The sequence below is a fragment of the Balaenoptera acutorostrata genome, chromosome 3 (genome assembly GCF_949987535.1).
Source record: "Balaenoptera acutorostrata chromosome 3, mBalAcu1.1, whole genome shotgun sequence".
In the NCBI taxonomy this organism is placed as follows: Eukaryota; Metazoa; Chordata; class Mammalia; order Artiodactyla; family Balaenopteridae; genus Balaenoptera; species Balaenoptera acutorostrata.
In genome coordinates, this window is record NC_080066.1 from 174,889,381 (window position 1) to 174,915,182 (window position 25,802).

The window sequence follows — 25,802 nt, forward strand, 5'->3', positions numbered from 1 at the left end:
CCTAAAAAGCCTCCAGTTCGGGGAAACAAGCTGCTCACCTGTGACCCCTACCCCAGCTATGATTCTGCCTTTGGAGGAAGACATACCTGCCTTCAAATTCCGTCATCCAGGCTGGCGCGTGACTTGAGCCAGCCACCTGACGCTCTACAACTGTTCCCTTGCCTGCAAAACCGAGTGAATGACCTTGGTCTGGAAGATTGGGCGAAGATGAGGAGGATCGGGTGTACAGTGCCTGGCACTGAGCCTTATCTAGATGCAAGGAAGGGAGGCCCAGGGAGGGCAAAGGCTGTGTGCCATCTCTGGTTCAAGGGCACAAGCCCGTGGCATTGGGCTTGCCTGTCGCCCATACGTGGGTGTTCTGACTGCCCTGTGCTCCCTCTGACCAGTCTGGCGCCAGCTGGCGAAGGCTCCTCACCCAGGCCAGCCCCTTCTCCCAGGACTTCGTCTCAAATATGACGATCAGTTCCCATTTTCTGAGCTCCTTCTGCAGGTCAAAGGTGGTGCTGGGTGGTAGGGTAAGAATCTCATTGCATTTAGAAGCTCATCTGTCAGCCACATTGTTCTACTTGCAAAACAGTTGTGCGCAAGGAAGCAAAAAGCCTTTAGCTGTGATCCAGGTTTTTAAGAAAATCAGCGCCAGCGCTATTGAGCTGATTCCCGTCAGTTTAGAGAATTGGCCGTCATCAGGCTACTTAACAGCCAGGGTGGTGGAGAAAATCCTTCCGAAGCAAACAGTTCATAACCTTGGGTGGCCAAAGAGTTTTCTGCAGCAGATATTCTAACAAATGATAACAAACATTCATAGACTCAAGGTTATAAGTCAGCAGCCCTTAGAATTGTTAAAGTAGTCATTATAACAGCAAAGCTGGTGGCTTTCCTTGGCAAATAGAAAGAAGCTTGACCTTTTGAGGACAGATGCAGAATTGGTACAGCTTTAACTTAAATGTTATGGTAACTCTTATGTAAATACTCAATAATCTTTTATCTGTTTAAACGAAGATAAAAAGCCCAAGTGTGTCTCAAGTTTCACGCAGACATGCTGTGGATTTTATTTTATTGTTTGTTTCTGGGTTTATTATTTTAATCAAAGGATAACTTACAGGCAATACAGAGCACAGATCTTAAGCGCCCAGCCCAATGAACCTACATATTGTGCAGATAATTTCCGTAACAAGCCTGACTGCTGTCCTGGAAAAGCCCTGCTTACAAGGTTGGCCCTTGGCTGGGGTCCCCTCTGTCCTGACTGATAAGGATGGTTCTCTGTGCCTACGCTGTTCACGCAAACAGTACAGTTTATGTGGAGCACCTGCTTTCCTTCTGGGAGTCCGGGATTGGGTATGTGCTGGGCAGAGGGTACCTACTGACTAGCCCCCAGTAAAAACCCTGGGCGCTGAGTAACCTGAGTTGGCTACATCTTAGACGTTGCATCACAACCTATTGCTGGGGAATTAAGTGCATCCTGTGTTGACTCCACTGGGAGGGATCTTGGAAGCTTGTCCTTGGTTTCCTGTGGCCTCTTCACCCCACATGCCTTTTCCCTTTGCTGGTTTGGCTTTGTGTCCTGTGCTGTGATAAATGGGAACCATGAGTCCTCCCAGAGAATCTCCGAACCTGGGGTGGTCTTGGGGACCCCAACATACATATGTAGACACCCCGATAACTACCACCCAGATCAAGAAGTGGAAGACTTCCGTATGTCCTCCCCCAGCCAGTGTCCTCAAGGACTTGACCCTTGTCACCCACTGCTCTGACCATCCCCCCATCCCTGCCGGTAGTTCTTGGGGTGCATCTTTTGTCTCCTGGAAACAGCTGTGCCCTGTCCCATTATCCACTGGAAGAATGTTTCTTTTTTTTTTTTTTTCACACACACACACACTGTATTTTATTTTTACAAGAGATAGACTGACACCAAGCATTGTAAATGGATGACCACAACAAAAGCAACAATGTTTGCAATTACCAAACACGAAACACACTCATACTATGTCATAATATTGACATTCAGTCCAGTAATCCTCCACTGTAACAGCTCCTTTACTTTGCAGTGAAAATTGATTTGTATATTCTTTGCCTCTGAGTCCTTGTGGGATTTTTTTTTTTTAAATTCAAACAGAAAGTCACAAAAATTACAATCCTCCTCATCAGTTCACTCAGTCCCATGTAATTAATTTGTTTTTCATCTTGATCTTTTGTTAGCACTTTTATGAATTCATCAGTTTTCCATTAGAGTTCTGAAAATGCTTATTCATTCAGTTCAGCAGTACAGTCAGTTACCAGGAACCTGTACTTGTCAGAGTCTTTTCCATGAATTCCTTGAAGATGAAACCCTTTTATAGGAACATATTTGCAAAAGCATCAGAGTACACCCAGAACTGTCTGTAAATGACAAAAGACTTAAAAATGGCCACGGTTAAAGATTTGATGAAAGTTCATAATAATGCAATTGACAAGGAAATTTAGTTATTTCTGAGATATACATTTTAAAGTAATAACTAGAATTATGACTTATAACATTATACCAGAACATATTATCCACTGGAAGAATGTTTCTTAATGACACCATTTCTGCCTGCCTCTCCCCTGACCCCCAGCCCTTAACTCCCCCTTCTGACTTTTTTAAAACCTTGTGAATATTGGTTTATTGAAAATGATGCACCTTATTAAAATGCCGTCAGGGGTTTTAAAAGTTTGCCTTCTTGCTTGAGGCTTCTTAAAAGGCTCTAATCCTTCACCTGCTCTGAGAACATTTTAAAGCAGAGCAGGATTTATCCGAACAGTTTTTAATTGAAGTTAACTTTGTGGTTTTTCCCACACAGCCAGACACTCAAGCACATTGCAGAGGTTTGCGTGCGACACTGGCAAATGCCAAGTGAGTCTGTCCTCTCAGGCAGAGAGCTTTGTGGGGTGAGGACCAACAGCCGCCTGGCTCATCCAGACACATGATGGATCAGAGAGAATGGACATAAAACGGAGCCGGAAGGACCAGCCTTCCCAGGATTCTGGGCGCCTCTGGAGTGCAGCCTCAACGCTGCTAGCAGCATGCATCCTGCATGCGGAGTGGCCACAGATTGCTCAGGGAGCCCCAAGTCCACAGTCCCAGCTCAGCCACGATCCTTGGGTACCTGGGCAAGTTGAGTCCATTCATATGTCTGAAAACGGGCTCAGTACTACCTGCCATCCCACTTTATTCTGAACATTGATGCGCTAATGTACGCAAACAGCTTTGCAGATATAACAGTGGCAGTAAGGATGCAGCCTGGCATTTATTGAGCACTTACTAAGTGCCCAGTACTACTCTAAGCACTTTATATGTGTTCATCTTCACAACACCCTGGAGCAGGAAGTGCTTTTACCATCACTCCCATTCTGCGGGTGAGGAAACTGAGACTCAAAGGTTACATCTCTTGCCCAAGTCCTACAACGAATGAGTGGCAGAGGGGGTTTGAAGGTCTGCACTTGGACTTCCTAGCTCTCAACCCCTGTGCCATCCTCACCTGTCAACTGCAGCGTAACTTGTAGGATACTGTCTGCCTGGGGGCGGCCTCTGCTGAGGGGGTGCTAGCAGAGTGGGATGTTTCCTGACATGGAAACATTCATCCCCAAATTCCCATGAGGCTGCCGCAGCTCTTGGCCAAGCCTCATCTCCTCCCGGGACCATTGCAGGTGCTTCTCAACTGATGGGTTGTGTCTGGTTCCTTCCTGATCCACTTTCCTTTCCTCACCCCTGCCGGAGGAGCTTTATCCTGCTAAGGTTCCTCAGTGACCCGCCCCCGGCCCATGGGAGAACATCCCAATTCTTGGGCTGACTCTCCATCCCCGTGAGCAGACCCAGGCGTCCTCTCCAGACCTGGGGCCCCACATGCGCCTTCCTGGTCCCCGCTTCCGCCAGGTGCCGCCCGAATCCTCTGTGCTTTCCCCGGAATGCCCCCTCCCCTCCTTCAAGGCCAGGTTCAGAACCCCCTCTCTGGGAAGCCAGGTGCCTTAGACCTCTCATTCCAAGGCAGTGCTCTTCTTCTGTACCAATATCTCGGCACTGCTCCCTCCCATCACTGGGCTGGCGTTGGTGCAGAGGGACGTCAGGTGCATCTCCTGTGGCCCAAACTGTGTCATTGTTCCCAGCCTCCGCAGCGTGGAACATGGGGCTGGCATGAAGGCAGGTGGGACTGCCCAGGTCTGAGCTGGACCCCCACACTCGGTGCGGGACCTCAGGCAAGTCCTCACCCCCCCAGAGCCACAGTCTCTTGGCTGGTATGGATGGATAGTGGCCCTGTGTACACAGCGAGCGCAGAATGAGCAGAGCCAGTGGAGATGTGCTTCGTGGGGTGTAGAAGTTTCCAGCGTTGTGCGTGTTTCTTGGGCCCGTGGATAACCAATAGGTTGAGCTCATCCCAGCAGATGGTTTGCGTTCCCCACGCTCTCTTTCTCTTGCTCTTAGCTGGGGACTCACCCTCCTCCTGCCTCACCCACTCACTTGCTTTCCTCCTTGGCCAGGCGCCTCTTCCCTCCGCTCACCACCAGCCAATCAACAAACACATATCTGCCCAAAGAGGGATAAGCCCTACATCCCATCCGTCCCACCAAACATCAGAGGGTCCAAGATGCCATCTGGGAAGGGGGTGGGCAAAGGATTCCCTGATCCCCCTACACACCCCTCCAGCCCATTTCCCCAGCTCATTGTTTGCTACAGATGATTGAGTTGGAAGGAAAATGCTGAGCTCCTAATTCCAGAGTTTGAAAAGGTTCTCTTCAGAGATGCACCACCTTAAAGTAGTAAAAACAAAGTGGAAAGAACCACCAACTACTACTGCTAATAATAATAGTAGTAGCACTAGTTACTAGAAATATGGTAGAAATATGGTTACTATTAAATGCTTGTTCACGCAGTGCCAGGCCCTGTGCTTAACACCCTGTTGCAAGCATTGAGCTCAGGTCTTTATATCTGTGGGCTCATGAAGTCCTCACAGCACCCCAAGGACGGAAGTGCTCTCATTGGTCCCATTTTACAGGTGAGAAAAGTAAGGCTCAGAGAGGGTGAGGGATTCGTCCGTGGTCACACAGCTGCTTGGTAGCCAAATCAGATGTTGACATCAGATGGCCCAGCTCCTTGTCCTGCGCTTTCTCTCTGTTGGAGTAGCTGGGGTTTGGTATAACTTGTTGCCGTTAGGCACGTGTATTTGTTGCCCCAGATTTCAGTCCGTAAATTCACTCAAAGAGCTGCCCGTTTTTTGGTTTAAAGTGTTTGACAAATAGCAAACAGGGCCACCAGGAGAGCCCAGAGCGGTTGCTGGCGCTGGGTGTGATGAACATCGAAGCTACAGTAGCAAATATGATGTTTGTGGGTGTCTGTTTCATTTCCTGTGTTTTCTTTTAAGTAGAGCTCTTTAGCCACAGTAGAACCAGTATGTAACAGATGACAACTGCGGGTGAGCAACATTTAAAGAAACGCCTCAGCCTAATTCCCTAGCTTTCTCACTAGTTCTCAGTGAGATAATTCCTCTAATACTGAGTCTCTCTCTCGGTAACCACATCCCTCCTTAATGAGGAGTTAATCAAAATTCCTGATGATAAATCCTCTATCCAAGGGGCCTGGACCTTCGGCACGTTTTGAAGTCAAAAGCCCTCGCAGGCAGCTTTCTTATCTGCTCGCTGCGTTTCTCCAGCAAGTCGCTTCACTTATTGAGTGCCTGCTGTGTACACATCATCTCTGAACTTCCCTACGGTCGGGAAGTAGGGGTGTTGCCCCGCAGGTCAGGTGAAGCAATTGAGCTTGGGGTGAAGTGGCATGCCTCTGGCCACACCATCCGTGGGAGACAGAGCCTGAATTTGCACCCTGACCTGAACCCCAGCCCTTCTTTCCACTTCACTTATGGGATGAGCATCATGGTCTTTGATTGCTCCCGATTCATCAGGACAGAAAGCCAAAAGGACCAATGGATCTTTGTCTCTCTTACCCTTTCATTTATCTGCTCTTCTTTCTTGCCTGCGTGTTGCAAAAGCTGATGTGGAGTTTACAGCCACCCACGTGTGTCTTTACATTAATTATTTGAAACAACAGGACTGTCTTTTTCGATTGGGAAGGAGGCGTTTTCTGCCTCTTCTTAGAGCAAATTCCTCCTCCCCCATCCTCACCCTGTTCCCTCCAGCTGCTGGTAACAATCAGATACCCTTAACACCAGTCCTCCGCCCCAGCATCATTGTCAGACCCCTTAGGGAATAGGCCCAGATGCCTTTTCAGCTTAAACTGGACCAGGGTTTTTCCAAAGAGGATTGAAGTGCTTTCTTTGCTCTTGGCTGTCAAACACACCCTCTCTTGGGGTGCCCTGGGCCTCGTTTGTCCTCGAGTGTTTTTAAATACTCTTGGGGAAGACTACAACCTTGTTTCTAAGATGATTTCGCTCCAACAGGCAGGTTTCCTATGGTGCATAATACAGATTTGATTTTGCCCGAACAAGCCAGTGAGCATTTATTGAGTTCCTGCTGTGTTTCAAAACACTCAGGATCAAAAATAGCACAAGTGCTCGTGCCCTGAACCTCAAAACAAGAGGGTGTCAGTACACAGTAAAACCATGACTCTTATCATCGCATAAAAAGAAAAATCTTTTCATCTGATGAGTGAAAAAACCCTGGGAGGTAGATGAGGCAGAGATCAGGAGGTGGGAGATGTTTGTTTGGTAAGCTGAGGCCAGAGAGGTTCTTAAGCAGCTGTTGATTTGCAGCTGCAGACAAGGTCTCAGCCCTCCTGGTCCCTGCAAGACCCCCGACGGTTGATGGTTACCCTCGGGGACAGAAGAAGGAGTAGCTCTCACTGGCCATGCCAGCTGAAAAGGAATTAAGGTTCCTTGTAAGCAGTTACTTCTTAAAAAGTCCTCTTGACCCAAGAACAGGACTGTGGGGCTTTTGGGGGATAACAGAAGTCACGGCCCGGTCTTTATTTGCTTTCCTGGCACACTGAGATACTGTTCGGGCCGACTCTGGAACCACTGTGCTCTCTGGCAGGGATTACGTATATGACACTGGCCTTTTGTCTCTTCTGTGCCCTGTTTTCTTCACAACACACTGGGCTCTCTTCCCCTCCCGTGCTCAGGCGGGGGCTTTGACACGGCTTCTCAATGGGCGAGAACGGTCTTTCTTTGGATTCTGACCAGAAACACCTGTCCGTGCGGCTGTACGTGTCCTGAGTGGGCTTGTGTGAGCCAGAGCCAGCTTTCCAAGATGGTACCCGGCACAGCCAATGAAGGATGGGGCGAGATTGCTACTAACCAGGTCCCAGCTCACAATGTCAGAAGGAGTTGGACAGACCAACCCCCTCTCTCAGCCTGACAGACTCCTTCCTGTTCATCTATCAAGACCGTTCTCAAGGGACAGCTCCTTGTCGACTTAAAAAATATATATCCACAACATGAGAGTTGCGAGTTAAGTTTTATCTGGGCAAAATGAGGACCGCAGCGCGGGAGACGGCGTTTCAGATAACGCTGAGAACCTGCTCTGAGCGGGCGAGGCGAGGGGAGGATATGTAGGAGTTTTTGCAACAAAGGGCAGGTAGTTGGGAACGTCAAAAGGTTATTGTTAGTTAAAGAAAACCAGACATCTCAAGTGCAGGAATTTAGCGCTTCTCTGTGTGTGGGAGGATGCAAGAGTCTGGGCTCATTGAAATCATTCCTTTGATGGCTGCTAGATGACAGGCATTCTTTTCAGCCCTGAGTTTCCTCGGCTCCCTGGCTCACGTTGGAGGGCTGCAATCGTTGACGACTGTGACATCCTTTGTTTACTGATATGGCAAGAAATAGTCCGTTTCTCATCCCCATGGAAACCTGGAAGCTTCCTTGTCATACCCTGCCTTGTGCTGTGTCTGTCCCTTCTTCTTCCTGCACACACAGGTTTCCCTGGGGAGGAGGGGTGTGGCGATTCACTGGGACCTTTATAGGTTGGAGGAGACTGGTGTCTTAAAAACGTTCCGTGGAGACCCCAGTGTCTATCTCCAGTGTTGTTATTTGTTTCATGTCATGATTACTACTGAAAATGATTTTGTCGTTTTGTCCTATAGAGGAGGGGAGATTTTAAAAATGACCCAAAAGGATCCACTTAGGGGATAAAGATGCTGGGTATGCCGTCACTCCATCCTGCCTTCTCTCTGGGATGCACACACTCGCAGATGTAAAACGCACTCTGTTTTAATTTTATTTCATTGGTTAATTCTGTCCCCACCCCCTCCCTTCCTCTCTCTCTCTCCCTCCTTCTCTCTCTTTCCCTTTCTCCCTCTCTCTTCCTCCAAAATAAAGATCACATGGTTTTTATCTTTGCACCTCTGGCTTCCACACCCCCACCCCCACCCCCACCCCCACCCCCGCCCCATGTAGTAGATGCCTGTTTAGCCAATGAGTGAACAGCGGAACAAATTTCCCACCATCACCCTCAGGCCATGGGTCCCCACAGGGGACACTCATTTGGTTACAGTGATGCTATTGAATCACTCCAAAGATGCTACTGAATTCATTGGGGCAGAATAGGTACTAAGTTATGACAACCTTTGCCAACTATTCCCTAAGGGAGAACTTCAAACCTCCCCTTTGTTTTGTGTTTGCTCAACTGCAAATAGCCAGTGAAGGTGGCATCATCCCGAACTGGTCTTGGCTGTTTCTCCTTGAGGTTCTCAGCCTCAGTCCTCTAGAAACAAGTGATGGCCCCTGAATTCTCACTGCGGTCCATGTGGATGCCCTGTGAAGGATAGGGTCCTGGGAGCCCGGGACCACCACAATGATGTCTGGCCTTTCTCTCTCCAAGGCAAGTGTTCCCTTTATTCCTGGTAATCAAGGATGATGTGTTCTGACGAGACAGCATTTTCTCCTGCTGAGTTCCTATGGCAACGGTTTCAAAGATGGTGAATTTGATTTTTCCTCTTCCTTCTGTAATGCTCTCAGGCTTTCCAAAAATATCCTTATTTTTCTGGGCCTTATGTGGGTCTAGAAATATTCTGCCACAGCAAGTAGGACCACCTCATCCACCATGTAGATATTGTGTCAAAGAGTGCAAGGTGCAGCAAGTAATTGAGAAAACATTTAAAATATATATATTTTTTTAGCTACTTTGTGTGAGTTGATGTGCTAAGCATCAGGGATACAAAGAGAAATTAAACTCAGCTCTTGTCCTTAAAAAGCTCACAGCCCCTAAAAAAGATAAACAAGTACACAGCTAGCCATAATGCAATGTAATATAATGTAACTTAACATTATATACTCTAATGTAACACTAGTACATAGCTAACTATAATATAATGTAACATGACATGATGTAATGTTAGTACATAGTGAACTATAATACAATGTAATGTAACAATATAATGTAATGCAATATGATATAATGTGATGTAACATAATATAATAAATGTAATGTAACATAATAAATATTTCATCAGTTGTAGGAATAAATTAGTGGAGAAAGCCGTTCAGCCTAGAATGACAACAAGGGTTAGGAGCTGGCAGACATGAATGTTGATTTCTGATCAGTTACTTATAGCTGTGCAAGCTCAGGGAAATGACCGCCCCTCTCTGAGCCCCCTGTTATCCCCCTGGTGCTGGGCTGGTGTGAGGGTGAAAGAGCACCCACCCAGCCCAGAGCAGCTCTTCCTTGGGACTTCCTGCTCATCGCTGCTGGGCCCCTGGGTGCTCAGGAGAGCCTCAGGAGAGGACACGAACACAGGTGGAGGACCCACAGGCAGTAGAGGGGCAGGTGAGCAGCCTGAGCCGTGAGGTGGCTTTGTGAAAATGCCTGGCGAGTAGAGCTCAGGGGGAGGTAAGAAGGGCAGTGTGGCCCATGCAGGTGAGGGGATCTGACCCGTCACCATCCCTGGTCAGGAAGCTTGTTGAGAGTCACCGTTGCACAAGACTGATGTCACAGTGGTACCATGCTACTGAGGGAGGTACCAAAATAAACACAGGAGCTGTGCTAACAGTTCTTGGTGTGTACTCAGCACTGGTCCTGATGGCATTGTGCCTTGTCACATTTGGGGGTGCTGCAGGCGTGATCTCCACCTCTCTCTTTGAGGGAATGAAGCATCTCTCCTCTTGGTCCAGCGCAACATTGGCACACGAAGGCATCCACATATAGCGGCGATGGAGACGGTTGTGGGGCGATGCCTCACCACACTCTCCCCCTCTCAGCACGTGCCTCCGTTTCCCCTCCCCGCCTGTCCAACGACTGTGATGATGGTACCCAACCCGAGGGATTGTTCATGACAAAATATGATCGTGCGCATAAGATGCCCAGTGCATACCTGGCATAGAGCAGGCTCTCAGTAAATATTAGCTTCTATTTTTATTTCCTTCATTTTGTTTTTAATTAAAAACTCTTCAGCCAACAAGAGTGGCAGGTATTGACATTAGGAAGCAAATATTGCCATTAACTTCAGTCTCCATGGAAGAAACACACAGGAAGGTGGGTAGCTGGCTGTGTGCTGTCAAGTTTGATAAAAGGGCAGAACTGTTTTTCTCCTTGTGCTTTTTCAACAAAATAGCCAAGCTTGGAGGCCAGTTCTCTGCCAGGATATCATCCCCAGGTATCACGTGACTTCACGAGAAGGCCTTCAGGATTGGTGGTCCGGAGGCCTGGAAACCATTCCCTCTCTCTGTCTCTCTGTCTCTCTCTCTCTCTCTCACACACACACACACACACACACACACACACACACACAAACACACACACACACAAACTTCTGACTCCTGCCTCTTGCTAGCTAAGGGACCGACCTCGGGCAAACTCCTTGACCCTTTCCGGAGGCAGTTTCTGCATTCGTTTTTGTTGAAGGCCTTAATAAAAGTGACCCGCACCAGGCCCATTAGCAGTTTGAAGATCCAGACTGAAGGCGTGCGGGGAAGTGGCCGCACACCCCACACCTGGCTCTAGCCTCTGCGCTCAGGATGCCCCTGTGTCATCTTGGCCTCTCCATCGGCCCGCAGGTCCCTGGCAGGCAGCCGAACGGGTGTGGGTGAATGACTGCCATCCCGCGATGCTCTCTGCCTGCGGTTTGCAGGGACAGGCGAGCTCATTCTAAGCGTCCTCTGATCTGTTGAGAAAGGGAAACAACATCCCATGAAGTGTGAATTGTCTGAATAGAGGTTCCGTCTCAAAAGTCATTTGAATCAAATTCAAGATTCGTGTACGAACTTCTCTCTTCCCACCTTCTTAAAGGACAACTTTTTTTTTTTTAAACATCTTTATTGGAGTATAATTGCTTTACAGTGGTGTGTTAGTTTCTGCTTTATAACAAAGTGAATCGGTTATACATATACATATGTTCCCATAGCTCTTCCCTCTTGCATCTCCCTCCCTCCCACCCTCCCTATCCCACCCCTCTAGGTGGTCACAAAGCACCAAGCTGATCTCCCTGTGCTATGCGGCTGCTTCCCACTAGCTATCTATTTTACATTTGGTAGTGTATATATGTCCATGCCACTCTCTCACTTCGTCCCAGCTTACCCTTCCCCCTCCCCATGGCCTCAAGTCCATTCTGTAGTAGGTCTGTGTCTTTATTCCCGTCTTGCCACTAGGTTCTTCATGACCTTTATTTTCCCTTAGATTCCATATATATGTGTTAAAGGACAACTTTTGAAGTAAGATAGACACGTAGGAAAGTGGACAGCTTTCACAGTCACGCGCATGTGACCAGCACCCAGATCAGAACACAGCCAGCCCTCACCCCCCACCGCAGGAGCAATTCTCACTCTGACACAGGATATTAGTTTTGTCTGTTTTTGACCTTTATAAAAGCCACAATTTCCCAGCCTGGACACTATTGACGCTTAGGGCTGGATGATTCTGTGTTGTCAGGGGCTGCCCTGTGCACTATAGCGTGTCGAGCAGCAACCCTGCCCGCATCCCACTAGATGCCAGTAGCACCCCCTCTCCGCCAGCTGAGACAATCAAAAATGTCTGCAGACATCACCAGAAGTCCCCTAAGGGACGGAATCACTCCCAGTTGAGAACCACTGATAGAAATGGAATCACATTGTGTGTTCTTATTTGTGTCTGGGTATTTTGTTTTGTTTTTGTCATCATCGTGTTTGTGAGATTCATCCATGCTACTGTGTATAATTGTGGTTCATAATCATTGCTGTGTAGAATGCCATTGTGTAAATATGCCACAATTTATGTATCCTTCTACTGCTGATGGGCACTTGGATTATTTCCAGCTTGGGGCTGTTCTGGATGGTGTCGCTATGGACATTTGGGTACCGGTGTTGAGCACATGCACACCTTTCTGTTAGGTGTATAGTCTGTTTTGTGATGTCTTTTTGCCTCTCCTGCCAGCCCCCATGTGGCTTCCATGCCTCCATCACAAGGGAACTTCCTCATATGGTGAAATGCCCTGGCTAAACTCCTGCCCCCTTCAGCCTTCTCCTGGACCTGGTGGCATAAACTCCGGTGTTCTGATTTCCATCACAGCTGGTGCATCACTCCAGTGAAGCCACTAACACTCACCACACTGCCCAGCAGGGACCCCCAGCCTCTGGCCAACTCATCACCACAACTGAGTGCTCTCTCCTGATGGGGTCTGGGGGAAGCCTGTTGACTAACCCTATAGCCCCAGGGGATGGGGCCACTCAACCTTGGGATCCTGTACTCCAAGATGGGCCCTGGGGGAAGGGTGACAGGCAGCAGTTCCTATTCTGATGACTTTTCACATGATTGTCACTTTCCTTGATCAGAATGTTCTTCTGACCCATGTTATGTGCTGACCAAGGTGGCAGGATTTGGATGTTAAACTTGCCAGCCCTCAAATCAAACTCTATGTTTTCTTCCTCCCTTCCTTCCCTCCTTCCTTCCTCTGTCCCTCCCTCCCTCCCTTCTTTCCTGTGTGCCAGATCACGTACATATTTTGTTAGATTTATAGTAGTGTTCTGTTTTATGGTACTCTTGTAAATGAAACTTTTAAAATTTTGAATTCCAATTGTTCCATATTCAATTGCTTGAATATAGAGATATAATTAATTTTTAATATTCACCTTGTAGTCTGTGACCTTGTTAAGCTCACTTATGAGTTAATGATCGTTTTGTAAATTCTTTGGGATTTTCTATGTAGACAATCATGTCATCTGCAATTAGAGACAATTTTATTTCTTCCTTTCCCATCTATGTACCTTTTATTTCTTTTTCTTGCTTTATTGCACTGCCTAGAACTTCCAGTATGACATCCTTGCCTATTCCTTAGATCTTAGAGGGAAAGCATTCAGTTTCTCACCATTAAGTATGATATTAGCTCTAGATTGTTTGTTTGTTTGTTTTTTGTATGTGCTCTTTATCAGATTTAGGGAGTTCCCTTCTATTTCTATTTTGCTAAGAGTTTTTACCACTAATATATGTTAAGTTTTGTCAAACGCTTTTCCTGCATCTATTAATATGATTATGTTTTGTTTCTTCTTACTTCTGTTAGTATAGTGAATTACATTAATTGATTTTCGAATGTTGACCCAGTCTTGCATTATCCTTTCTTATATGTTGCTGGATTCAATTTGCTAATATCTGTTGTCTACTTTTTGTCTGTGTTCAATTAGGAAATCGATCTTCCATCTTCTCTTCTTGTCATATCTTTGATTTTTGTAGCAGGATAATGCTAGCGTCATAAACATAATTTGGGAAGTGTTCCAAAAAATAAACTGGAAAGTGTTTTCTCTTCTGTTTTCTGGAAGAGATTGTATAGAACTGGTATTATTCTTCCTTACACGTTTGATAGAATTTGTCAGTGAAACCATTTAGAGATTTCTTTTTTTGGAAATTTTGCCTCATTTTATGTAAGCAATGGTCCTGATGTCAGTTCTGACTGTGACGGCTTTGCAATGTTGTTCAGACTCAGGGGTGAGTCTGGGCTTCGGCAGGGGTCTTAGTTCTGTTCTCAAAGCCTTTATTACGATTCCTTGGTTCGTTTCCGTGCATGCACAGCTTGGAGCGAGCCCAGAATGTGTGAGGTTTACACACGGAATCAGGGGACCCCTTCTCCACTCTCTCCCCCCTGAAATTTACCCCCTGGGACGCTCTTTGGCTCCAGGAATGGTCTTTCCTAACCCTCTAGCTAGAAAGTCAATGTTTCTGTCAACTTTCTCCTCCTGTGCTGTCACCCAGCTCTGCACAGCCAGGATGCCTGCTCTGCAAAGCAGGTGAGAAAAGAGAAAGAAAAGATAAGGGGATCTCCCCACACTCTTCAGACTATGGGGGCCCTTTTCTCTGTCCTGCTGGCCAGAAAGAAGGGTTTTCTCTTGTGTTTTAGGTCCCGTGTCACAGCCACCACCGTCACTGCCATCCAAGCACAGTCCAGAGACTGAGACCGGCCCTGGGGCAAGTCCAGGAGAGAGAAAAGAGAAAAAAAGAAAGAAATTGGAGATTCTGCCAGAACCCCCGGCTCCCAGGAGCCCCCTCCTCTCAGTCCTCCATCTAGAAAGAGGGGTTTCTCCCAGGGCTTTTCTGTGGAAGCCAGAAGGGAAGGAGGGAGAGCCCCAGAAAGCATCCCCTGCTGTCTGCCTTCAGGGTCCGCCCGCCCCCAGCCCACCTGCTGTGCTTCCTCGGCAGAGTCCCTGGGCCCAGAGTTCCTAGTTGTGCTGTGTCTTGGCAGCAGAAGCCTTTCATTGTAGTTTAATGTTTTTATAAGGGTTCCCTGGGTCCGGGGCAAGAATCCTCATTGTTCAGACAGGAAATGTACCCAGCAGTAGAAGTGGCCCAGCTGGGCCTGGAGCCAGGATGGCATGTCCTCCTGGGGCATCTCCAGGCATCCCTGCCCAGTCACGGCCGCGTGGTTACTCCCCTCCTCGGGTCTGGAGGCAAAGCGCCCTTGCAGCCAGCGTGGTGCACCCTTCAACCCAGACCTCCTGGGAGTCGTTATGATTAGTAATATCCACAGGCAGGAAACGGAAACTTGGTCCCTTTCTCTCTCCTGCCCTGATGGGCCTTTAAGCCTCACCTTCAGAATGCATTGGAAGGGGATCATGGTTTATCCTGCAGTGGGCCTTGAATTCCCTTTCTCATGTTCCCAATGGAATTCACTGGAAATTAACCAGATCCAAAAGCACAAAATGGAGAAAATCAAAAGAGATTCACTGTGGCAAGGCCTTGAGAGGACAGCAGGCCCGGCTTTCTGCCCTGGGCCCTTGGGGTCCACACAGCCATGACAGCAAGGGTGACACTAACAATTATGGCTCGTGAGCATTGGGTACTGACAGCTGGGACATTGCATATTTCAGACACGAGCACCCTGGGGTGGGCGTAGGGAGTCCCACTATTAGCCTATTTTACAGATAAAGAAACTGAGGTCCAGAGAGAGTCTGCCACTTGCGTGTGTCACACAGCCAGGAAGGAACAGAGCTAGGGCTCTACCTCATGCCTGATTCTTCAGCCCACGGAATTGACCTCAACTTGCCTTGTTCTTATCTCTGTTAAAGTGCAGGTAATTCCATTTTATGACAGTGTGTTTGAGTCTGTATTCCTCTAAAGTGTGAGCCCTGCAAGGTCCGAGGTCACGGGTTACCCCTTGGCATCCCTCATGTCTGTCCCACACCTGCTGGAGCAGAGTGGGCCTTCAGCATTTGTTGAATGAATAATGAATGGGTGAATGACACTCTGTATCTATCCAGCCTTTATATTTGGAACACAGAGACCCCTCAAGAATTTAGAAATGAGAGAAATTATCTTTGTAATGTTTGTAGTCTGGCTGGAGGCGTCCCTGGAATTTTCCGATGAACTAGGTCACACAGGAGCCTGGGCCACAGGTGGCAGGCTTCTGCAGAGACAAAACCGAGGGGATGATTCTTTGTACAAATTCTGAAATTGCAGCTCTGTCTCAGATTGCATGGAGGTGCCAGATTTAGCAAATAAAAACACAAGACAGAGGCCCAATTAAATTTGAATGTCAGATAATTTTTTAGTACAAATATAAATTTTTGCTGTATGTCCAATGCAATATTTGGGATATACTTATATAAAATTACTTTACTATTATTATACTAAAAATTATTTTGTTGTTTATCTGAAATTCAGATTTAATTGGGTGTCCTGTATTTTATCTGAGGATTTTCTTTTTTTTTTTTAATTAAGGATCTTTTTTTTTTATTTTTTTACTTTTTGGCTGTGTTGGGTCTTCACCTCTGCACGAGGGCTTTCTCAGGTTGCGGCAAGTGGGGGCCACTCTTCATCGCGGTGCGCTGGCCTCTCACCATCGCGGCCTCTCTTGTTGCGGAGCACAGGCTCCAGACACGCAGGCTCAGCAGTTGTGGCTCATGCGCCCAGCCGCTCCATGGCATGTGGGATCTTCCCAGACCAGGGCTCAAACCCGTGTCCCCTGCATTGGCAGGCGGACTCTCAACCACTGCGCCACCAGGGAAGCCTGGATTTTCTTTTTTTAAATTTTTATTGGAGTAGAGTTGATTGACAATGTTGTGTTAGTTTCAGGTGTACAGCAAAGTGAATCAGTTATACATATACATATATCCACTCTTTTTTAGATTCTTTTCCCGTATAGGCCATTACAGAGTACATAGTAGAGTTCCCTGTGCTGTACAGTAGGTCCTTATTAGTTCTGAGGATTTTATCTAAGGGCTTATGTGACAATCCTCACCACTCAGGCTCTCTCTTTAGGGCCATTTATAACTGACTCTGGTCAGTTAGTATCTGGCAAGACTTCTGAGCACTGGGCTTGACCTTGGCGCTCACTCATCTGAGCTGCTCCCTGGTAAGTAAGGCTCAGAGAGGGAGGCAGGGCTCCAGCAGGGCCAGAACCCAAGTCCCCTGGCCCCAAAGAGACAGGGGACAATACGAATGTTTTTACTGCGGTACAACTTTGAAATCCACAGCCCAGGAGCAGTGAATGTAGCTGTGGCTCGGCCAGGATCCTGCAGTGCCAGGGACCTGAGGATGGCCTTCTAGGGAAAAGAGTCTGGTGGAGCCCAGGGTACAGCCAACAAGCTCCCCTTCACAGAGCCGCCACCAACAAATGCCCATTCTCTCTCATTTCCCCTCCTCTGAAAGGTGCTCATTATTCAGGAAAGTGTCTGCCTGGGCCACCTCCGGTGACCGTGCTTTGAAGATTTCCTTTTGAAAGCATCTTCTGTTCCTTTCCCTGGAGGGGCCCAGCTTAGGGGAGATTTATGTAACCTCCGTCTCCTCAGTGGGAACAGATGGGGACCTGGAGGGCCCACCTCCACGGAGCGGCGCTTCTGTGGGGGACAGGGTGGGCACCCTGGAGGATGGTTCCGCAGTGTCCATGACAGCCACGCCCTCCTGGAGCCCCTACACATCACGCTTGGCCACACATGCCACGCGGTGACCCCGACACTGAAGGATGGGGACCCGGAGCTCTGGGTACCATCTTTGCTTCCGAGGGTGGCTGGTCCTACCGTCTCGTGTGTGATGCTCTCCAGTGTTCAAAGAATTGCTTTTAATGTTATAAAGTTTAAAACACCAAAAAGTGACAGACATCCATATGCCCACTAACCAGAATAGACCACTTTTTAATATTTTATCATGTGTATTCATCTTTTCTTATAATAAAATATTACAAACAAAATCAGTCTCTTTCCCCCATCTCCCCCTTTCTCAGAGGCAGCTGCTGTTGTAAATCTGGCTGATGTATTTACAATCCATGTCTGTGCGTTTACATATATGTGGATCCATGCATAATATATAATATTACTGTTAGGCGTGTTTTTAATTTCAGGGATGGCAACTGAGTTTATTTTGTGACTCGCCTTTCTCCCCAGAAAGCGTTTTTCACGTAGTGTAAGGGTCTCCCAGCATCTCCCTTCTTCTCTGAAGCAGTCTATATTATTTTCCCCATTTTTAAATGAAAAACCTGAGCCTCAGGTTAAGAAATGGGTCTCGGTCCCACAGAGGGGAAATGTTGGCTCTGGGCCCAAATCTCAGCTTGCCCTCAGGATTCTTGGCTGATGGTCCAAGAATTCATTCATTCACGAAGTATGTTTTTTGTTTTTTTGTGTTTTTTTGTTTTATTTATTTATTTATTTTTGGCTGTGTTGGGTCTTCGTTTCTGCGCGAGGGCTTTCTCTAGTTGCGGCGAGCGGGGGCCACTCTTCATCGCGGTGCGCGGGCCTCTCACTGTCACAGCCTCTCTTGTTGCGGAGCACAGGCTCCAGACGCGCAGGCTCAGTAGTTGTGGCTCACGGGCCTAGTTGCTTCATGGCATGTGGGATCTTCCCAGACCGGGCCTTGAACCCATGTCCCCTGCATTGGCAGGCAGATTCTCAACCACTGCGCCACCAGGGAAGCCCACCGAGTATGTTTTGAGTGTTGGCTCTCTTGTAGGCTCGAGGATACTGTGGGAAAGAGGGAAGGTCCCTGCCTTCCTGGCAGTTACAGTCGGGAGGCCTGTATAGGTAACATTGACCTTGAACACTGGCCATTGACCTTGACACTCTGTCCTGGTATCCCCTCTTCAGCAAGCCAACAAGAGTTTTTCTGATCTTGACAAGATCATCTCTGATGAGGAGACGAGTCCCCCACCCTGTGTCCTTCTGATTGTTAATGTCTAACTGAGCAAGAGGAGACTTCTTCTCTTGTTCTGCCTCCTCGGGTCACACTCTCTTCTTCATGGTGGACCTCCTAGTGTTTGAAGTTAGGAATCATCGCCCTCAAATCTGCTCTGAGCCGTAACCTTATCCAAGCCACTCATCCCCATCCTCAGGGGTCCAGTGACTACACCTGCCCACGGGGTCGAGAAGGCCCAGTTGCTCATCTCAGTAAGGGCATGACCCGGAGGTCATTTCCAAAAATGGCTTAAAATTAGACCTGGCCGGCTGGAGGGCCTTTCGGAAAGACCTTCCAGAGGCTTCTGCCATCACCTGCTTCTGAAGTGACTTCAGCCATCATTCCTTCGTTCTTACCATGAGTCAGTTTCTGATCAAGTCTTCCCAACTTCCAAATGAGGCTGAATTGAGGCTGACCTTTTTTGGTTTTCTATTCGTGGGATTTTGCCGTGTAAAGTTATTTTCATGTGTAACCCGGCACTTTGAAGTAGAATCTGTTTTACAAAGGAAAAAACATCAAAACCAACAAACCTGAGGGGTTGGATTGAGCGACAGTGCTGGCTGAACTCAACAGAACTTGGTGGGAGTGGAGGGCCGCCTGTATGCAGATGAGTGTCTGATTAATTGATTGCACAAAAGCACACAACTGGAAATGCCAGGTTCCCGATTCCCTCACTTTAGCTTAAGCAATTGGATAGGAGATGCATGTCTCTCGGTTTTGAATTACTACACGAACAAGAGGAAAGAACATTAGGAATGACTGAGCGACTGGTACCACGTTTGATTTATCACATATGATCTGATTCCCTCCTTGCGAGGGTCCTGCTGGCTCCACGGTATCATCTTCATTACTTACAGGGACAGAAATGGAAGCAGGTTGGTTAAATGATTCGCTTGGCTGTACTATCTGTAATGAAGCAGGATTCACCCCCGAGTCTTTCTGACACTAGAACCCACTCCATCCCTCACACTGAGGCGGCAGAATCGGACGCCACTGGCTGTGACCTCTGGCAGTGCTGGGCTGTCCGTCAATGAGGTGCAGGGCAGAGAGGGGCTCAGCGCCAGGGAGCTCTGAGAGCCGGTGTATGAAGTGCAGCCGATGGGGAGGCTGTCTGCTGATTTCAAGTTCATTAATTCCACACGGTCGTACTTGTCACTCTTTCTGTGTTACAAATGGGGTTGAGGGAGCATGAGATGAGTGGGCCATGGCTTTGCCTTCAAGAGTTCCCTGTGTGGTGGGAGACCTACCTCCAGTTAACCGAGCCTGTGGTTGTCACCTTACGTGGCCAGAGACCTTGCAGACGTGATGAAGGTGTAGGATCTGGAGATGGGAGACGATCCAAGTGAGCCCAATAGAATGAGCGCAGTTAGACTTCTGACCTCCAGAACGGTAAGATAACAAATGTGTGTCATTTTAAGCCACTGAGTGTGTGGCAATTTATTATAGCAGCCATAGGAAACTGACACAGGGCATTAACTACCCACAGGGAAGCAGAGAACAGGAGAGGGGCGCAGGGGGAGGGCAGCTGCCCCCGTGCAGGTTGGCAGCAGGGCTGTGTCAGCCTGGGGGCCGCTCTCTCCTCCCCCCACCAAAGACTTTGTCCAGTGCCCCCTTTTTTTCTCCCCCAATGAATTGGATGAAAATGCTCATCGAACCCACATATGTCCTGAAGAGAGGAGAGGGCGGAGCAGGCTTACGTCCAGAGATCTCAACAGGACGGAAGAGTGGAGTCGAGGTGGGGGCATCTGTCCAAAACCCCAGTGCCCTGGGGGAGGGAGGAGAGGCTGAGGCGGGCCGCTGGGCAGAGGACAACGGGCATGTGATTAATTCCGGGGAGGGGGAGTGCAGCAGGGGCGCCAGGGGAGGGGGCTGTGGAACCAGCAGGGGAGGGAGAAGGGCAGCTTCCTGTCTGGCCTGATCCCCGCTCTCTGACAGATAGTCTCCATGCGCTCACCTGAGTGATGCTTTCGCCGTGGGTGGGTCAGATGAAGATTCTGCCGATTTCCCCTAGAGAAGGGCGGTGCTGTCCCAGGGCAGCAGGAGGAAAGGGTATCCGCCAGGTAGGGGTGGGGTCAGTGGGGGGCTGCTGGAGAGGCAGAATCAGCCAACAATGTTGTTGGTTCAAGTTGAGGGTGGGTGTCATTCACCCGTCACTCAACAGGGATTTATCAGGCACAACTGTGCTCCCGACCTGGGCAAGGCTCTAGGAGTTCCACGATGAGAATAAACTCATCTGCTCCCCCCCTCAGAGCTTCCAGGCCACTGGGGGATGCACATGGGAACTGCATCTTGGGGTGGGTGCCCCCAAGGAAAGGATGTGGTCTTGGGGGTACTTGGGAGGGAAGGCTACAGTGGACAGGACCATTGGCTGAGATTCGAAGGATGAGTAGGTCTAATGGGAAAGCCCGGGCCCCTCCCTGCAGGCCAGAGCATCGCTGCCTCTGCTGCCCCCTTGGGACGGATGTGCCTGATTCATCTGTAACCCATCTCGTCTGCATCACCAGCGGGGGGACAAAAGGAGGTCACAGTTCTCCTATTTAATTAAACTTTCAATTGTATTTTTAATAGGATATATGTTAATTGTCATTCTCATTTGTGCTTGTCATCATATCTCTTAATACATACTACATATGTTAATATACCGTTTACTATAATAAACATATAAGAAGGACCCATAGATAAATGCAGCCCTGGATGAAGTCTCACAAAGTGAACTCACCCCTGTAACCAGCAACCCCATCGAGGATCTGCACGTGGCCTATCCTCAGCGCCCCCTGTTGGCCTCTTCCTGTTACTACAGCCCCAGATTGACAACTGCCAGGTCCCCACCGAACTAAAGGACCAAGCTGTGTTACTGATGAAATGCCAAGCTCCTCTCAGCACGAGTCTGTCAAAGGCTGCTCTTCTCAGCCCAAGCAGGTGCTCGGAGGCACCCGTTGACACAGTCGTGGGCATCCTTCCACAAGAGGCCATTGAGGTTCAGAGCAGGCCACACATGGCGCTGCCTGAAAGGAGCCTCTCTGTGTGAATTCTCTGATGGTTCGTGTTCCCTTCAGATATTCTTTCTTTTTTACTCCTTCCCTCCCTCCCTCCCTCCCTCCCCTCTTTCTCGCTCCTTCTCCTTCCCTGCTCTCATCCCCACCTGGAGCGTGGCCCTCACCCGTCTGGCTCACCACTGTCTACAGAGTCTAGGACTGAGGCCCCTAGTTAATCATCCCTAATACAAGTCAGACGGGCGGCTGAGTGAGCGGACCCCGCTCTGCTCCCACCCCCCCCCCCCGGGGCAGTGCACATAGGCCCGGCCGGAGCGTGGCCCCTGGGGGTAGTGGCTGGTTCATCTCTGGGGCCCAGTACTGAGTCTGACCCGGGAGTCGGAGAGGCTGTGGGCAGAACGGGAAGCACCCTGGCTCTACAGTCGGACGCACCCGACTCTCAGCCCTGACCCCGGCACAGACGAGTACAGTGGCCTTGACCTTTGCTTACCCATCTGAAATGGGGGTACCGTGGTATGCTCCAGCAGGATAGTTGGATGATTAAATGAGACTATTTTAAAATCTCTAGCACATTCCATGACCATAGCTGGGCCTCCATGCTGGTAGTAGTAGTAGTAGTAGCTCAATAAATGTGTATTGAAGGAAGGCTTAACTGTTCAGTGCTCATTCGTTCATGTACCATTAAAAAAACACGTTTATTATGGGCCTCATACTTACCAGAGTCAACCCTGGGGCTTAAGTCATGTCAGCCTCTGGACGGGTCTGGATGGGCCTGGATGGCCTCGACATTGGTCTTCTGGACTGTATCCAGGGCCAGGCCCTCCTTTTGAGCAGCCCAACTCACCCCCACCTGCGCACCTGAGTCTCAGGAATAAGGGGCTTTACAAACGCTAAGAGGAAGCCCTGGTCCCTGGAGTGCAAACCAGCCGCTTCTTGTGCAGCAAAGCAAGGCCTTGGGAATTAGTCAATCTTCTGGGGAGTTTGTCCTTGTGCATTAGAAGCTCTGAAGCATCATACCCACTGACTGGGAAGTTCTGTATCTGGGTCTGCCTAATAAATAAAAATGCACATGCAGGGCTTCCCTGGTGGCGCAGTGGTTAAGAATCCTCCTGCCAATGCAGGAGACACGGGTTCGAGCCCTGGTCCGGGAAGATCCCACATGCCATGGAGCAACTAAGCCCGTGTGCCACAACTACTGAGCCTGCACTCTAGAGCCCGTGAGCCACAACTGCTGAGCCCATGTGCCACAACTACTGAAGCCCGCGCGCCTAGAGCCCATGCTCCGCAACAAGAGCAGCCACCGCAACGAGAAGCCAGCGCACCGCAAAGAAGAGTAGCCCCTGCTCGCCACAACCAGAGAAAGCCCGCGTGCAGCTACAAAGACCCAACACAGCCAAAAATAAAATAAATAAAATAATAAAAAATATAAAATAAAATAAAATAAAGATAAGCAACTGATATTTAAAAAAATGCACATGCAAGCATGTATGCATACCCAAATGTATGTACAAGGATGTTTACCAGTACATTATTTATAATAGGAAAGCATCAAAATTCCTAAATCTCCAATTCTAGAGGAACGGTTAAATTATGGCTTGTATTTATGATAGAATATTATCCAACTGTAAAACAGTATCTTGATAGGCTTTTAAATACAGGAATATAAAACCACATGTTTAAAAGTTCTCTCTCTCTCTCTCTCTCTCTCTCTCTCTCACACACACACACACACACACACACACACAGAAAAAGATTAGAAAGGAAGATGTGAACAGTGATTATCCCAAAGTTGTGATATTATGATTCTCTTTTTTTTCCTCCTCTTTTGTATTTTCTTAATGTTCTATGCTGAGCCGATATTATTTTTACAATTAGAAGAATAAAGACATTTGACGATGTGTGCTGTCGTGGAGGGCCTGGCATTTAGAGAGGGAGGGTCTGTAAGTCCCAGTGAGTTGCCAACTAGCCTTGAGATAGTCTGCTGAGCTGCTCGGGGCCTTAACCTCTTCATCTGCAAAGTGGGCATGAGTGTCTGCCTCAGAAGGTTGCCGTGAATGCTAATTTTTCTAGGTGAAAATACGCACTGTCATTTATTTAAAAGACCCAAAGCAAAGCCCAGTTCGGGGCTGTATCTTCGAGGGGGCTGCTTTACCAGCCTGCTGCCCCTCCGCGGGCAGCCTCCCAGCTCCCGCGGGCTCTGCTTAATTCTCTCTCTCCTTCTTCCCAGCTGCCCATGATGGGAGGCGCCTTCATGGACTCGCCCAACGAGGACTTCAGCACCGAGTACTCCCTCTTTAACTCCTCCACCAACGTGCACGCGGCCTCCAACGGCCAAGGTCAGCCAGAGGAGCCGCCAAGGTCCTCCAACGACGCCGTCCTGCTCTGGATCGCCATCATAGCGACGCTGGGGAACATTGTCGTGGTGGGGGTGGTGTATGCCTTCACCTTCTGAGCCGCGGGAGCTCCGGGACGCCCCGCCCCCCGCCCCCGCGCTGGGCTCACAGCGGGGCACTGGCGCTGCTGGCCTTTGGCTGCACCCGCGTTCTAGAACCAGGAGTTCCGACCAGGTGCGCGGTCTCTCCAAGGGGAGCCACCATGCGTCTGGGATTTCCCCAAGCGGCCCTGATCTCAGATACTCCAGGCTGTGGTCCAGCTGATCCAGAAAATATGGGAGCCTGGGCTTCCAGCTTCCGGAGGCACGCCGGGGCAGAGCCTTCGAGGAGTAGACTGGGGAGGTCTTGAAACTGCATTCCACGAACATGAGACCAGAGGGAAGCCAGTCAGTTTAAAATACAGACATGGTTGAATGATCCCTTGCTGGCACTAAATAATCACTTCTGTGTCTTGTTTTTCTGCCAGCTTACCTGAGGGCAAGGGCAGCCCTCGGAAGTTGAGTGTTCCCACCCCAATCTGGTTTCCCAGTCAGCCCCTCGGAATATTGGTGGTGGTCACTTGAAGGGTCATAGAACGTTCCTCATTTGACTTGGAAATGGCATCTTTGTTACCAGACACCTGGCCCCTTATGAAACCCAAGGATGGGGGATTCCTGGTGACGTGGATTTCAGGGGTGGTAGTGGTGATGGTTTTTATCTGCTGGATGGACTTTCTCTTCTTTGCGAAAAGAGGAGAAGGTGCCTTTAAAAATTAGATCTGCCCGGCAGTTAACTCTTTAGATCACCCACTGAAGATGCTCTTTCCTCCCTGAGAAATCACGGAATTTTAGGGATGTGGTGTGTGTACCTCATCGATTGGCGGGTGGGAGGGAGGGGGACGTGGTTTGCCTGTGGTCCCAGGGCATGTAAAGGCAGGGGTCAGAGCAGGAGGGACATTTCCTGACCATCAGTTCTGGGCTCTCTCTGCCCCAACTGAGCACTGTCTTGAGCAGATTCCTGCCTTCTCAGCTGCCCTGGGGAGAATATCCAGAGGGTCTCGAAGTTGTGTGCAGGGTGGGCAGGGAGTTGAGACACCCACACTGTAAACTTGGTTTGGCAACCATGCACTCTTGCAGGTTGTAAATGTGTTCTGCCTGAGTCAGTTTCCTTACAAGCTTAAAAGGCAGCGGCTGGGGCGCTGGCAAACCTGGGAACCCCTCATCAGGACCAGAGCGCTGTTGGCCTTTGGCTGCACCCACGTGCTGGGGGGATCAGTATAGGAAAGGGCTCACTTTTCTTGATGGTGCAGTGTCTCCCCTTCCCGAGACAGCTCTCCCTGTGCCCCCAAGAGTGGGAGGAGCTCAGACACGGGCTTGCTTGCCTACAAGCCAGGAGCCGCTTTCTTCTTGCTTCCTCCCTGCACTGTACAAAAGAAAATAGATGGCATAAACTCCTCCTCTGTGGTTGAGAAGCTTAAAAGACTGGTAAAGAAGCCCTCATGCATATCTGGGGACAATTGCAAAAAGGCTGAATTTGTCACTGTGGTCTCAGGAGAAAGGAGTGTTTTTGATACGCAAAGGGACATCTTAATTGTCCAGAGGCAGCCCCTCGCCTGTGGGAGGTCGGCACCGAGCTGCCATGATAACAGGATTACCAGCCCACGCTCCAGACAGCACCAACCGCCAGCTCTTATTGGCTGCATCTGTCACTGTCGCCTGGCGTCCATCCACACGTGCTTCAGTTCAAGCGGAGGTCATGAGCACAGACTGCTGGCGTGACCTTTGCGGAGCGGGAGAAGGGCTGTGGTACCTTTTGCCTGGACTCCTTCTGGAATCACTGACCGGGCCCTGCGGTCTGGAGGCAGGACCAGCCTGGGGGCGGGGCTGGGGGTGGCCATTGTGAGCACATCATTCCAGCT

The 25,802-nt window shown here is 49.0% G+C and overlaps 1 protein-coding gene across 1 annotated transcript in view; it reads left to right on the plus strand.

Annotated features, from left to right (window-relative positions):
* The window catches only part of C3H14orf132 (chromosome 3 C14orf132 homolog), a 45,476-nt gene extending 20,718 nt beyond the window's left edge, over positions 1-24,758 (plus strand). The window contains exon 2 of the mRNA XM_057544024.1: positions 23,740-24,758. Within this exon, the coding sequence (XP_057400007.1) occupies positions 23,740-23,964 (225 nt within the window). The 3' untranslated portion in view covers positions 23,965-24,758. The remainder of the gene's footprint in view (positions 1-23,739) is intronic.
* Positions 24,759-25,802: the final 1,044 nt, after the last annotated feature.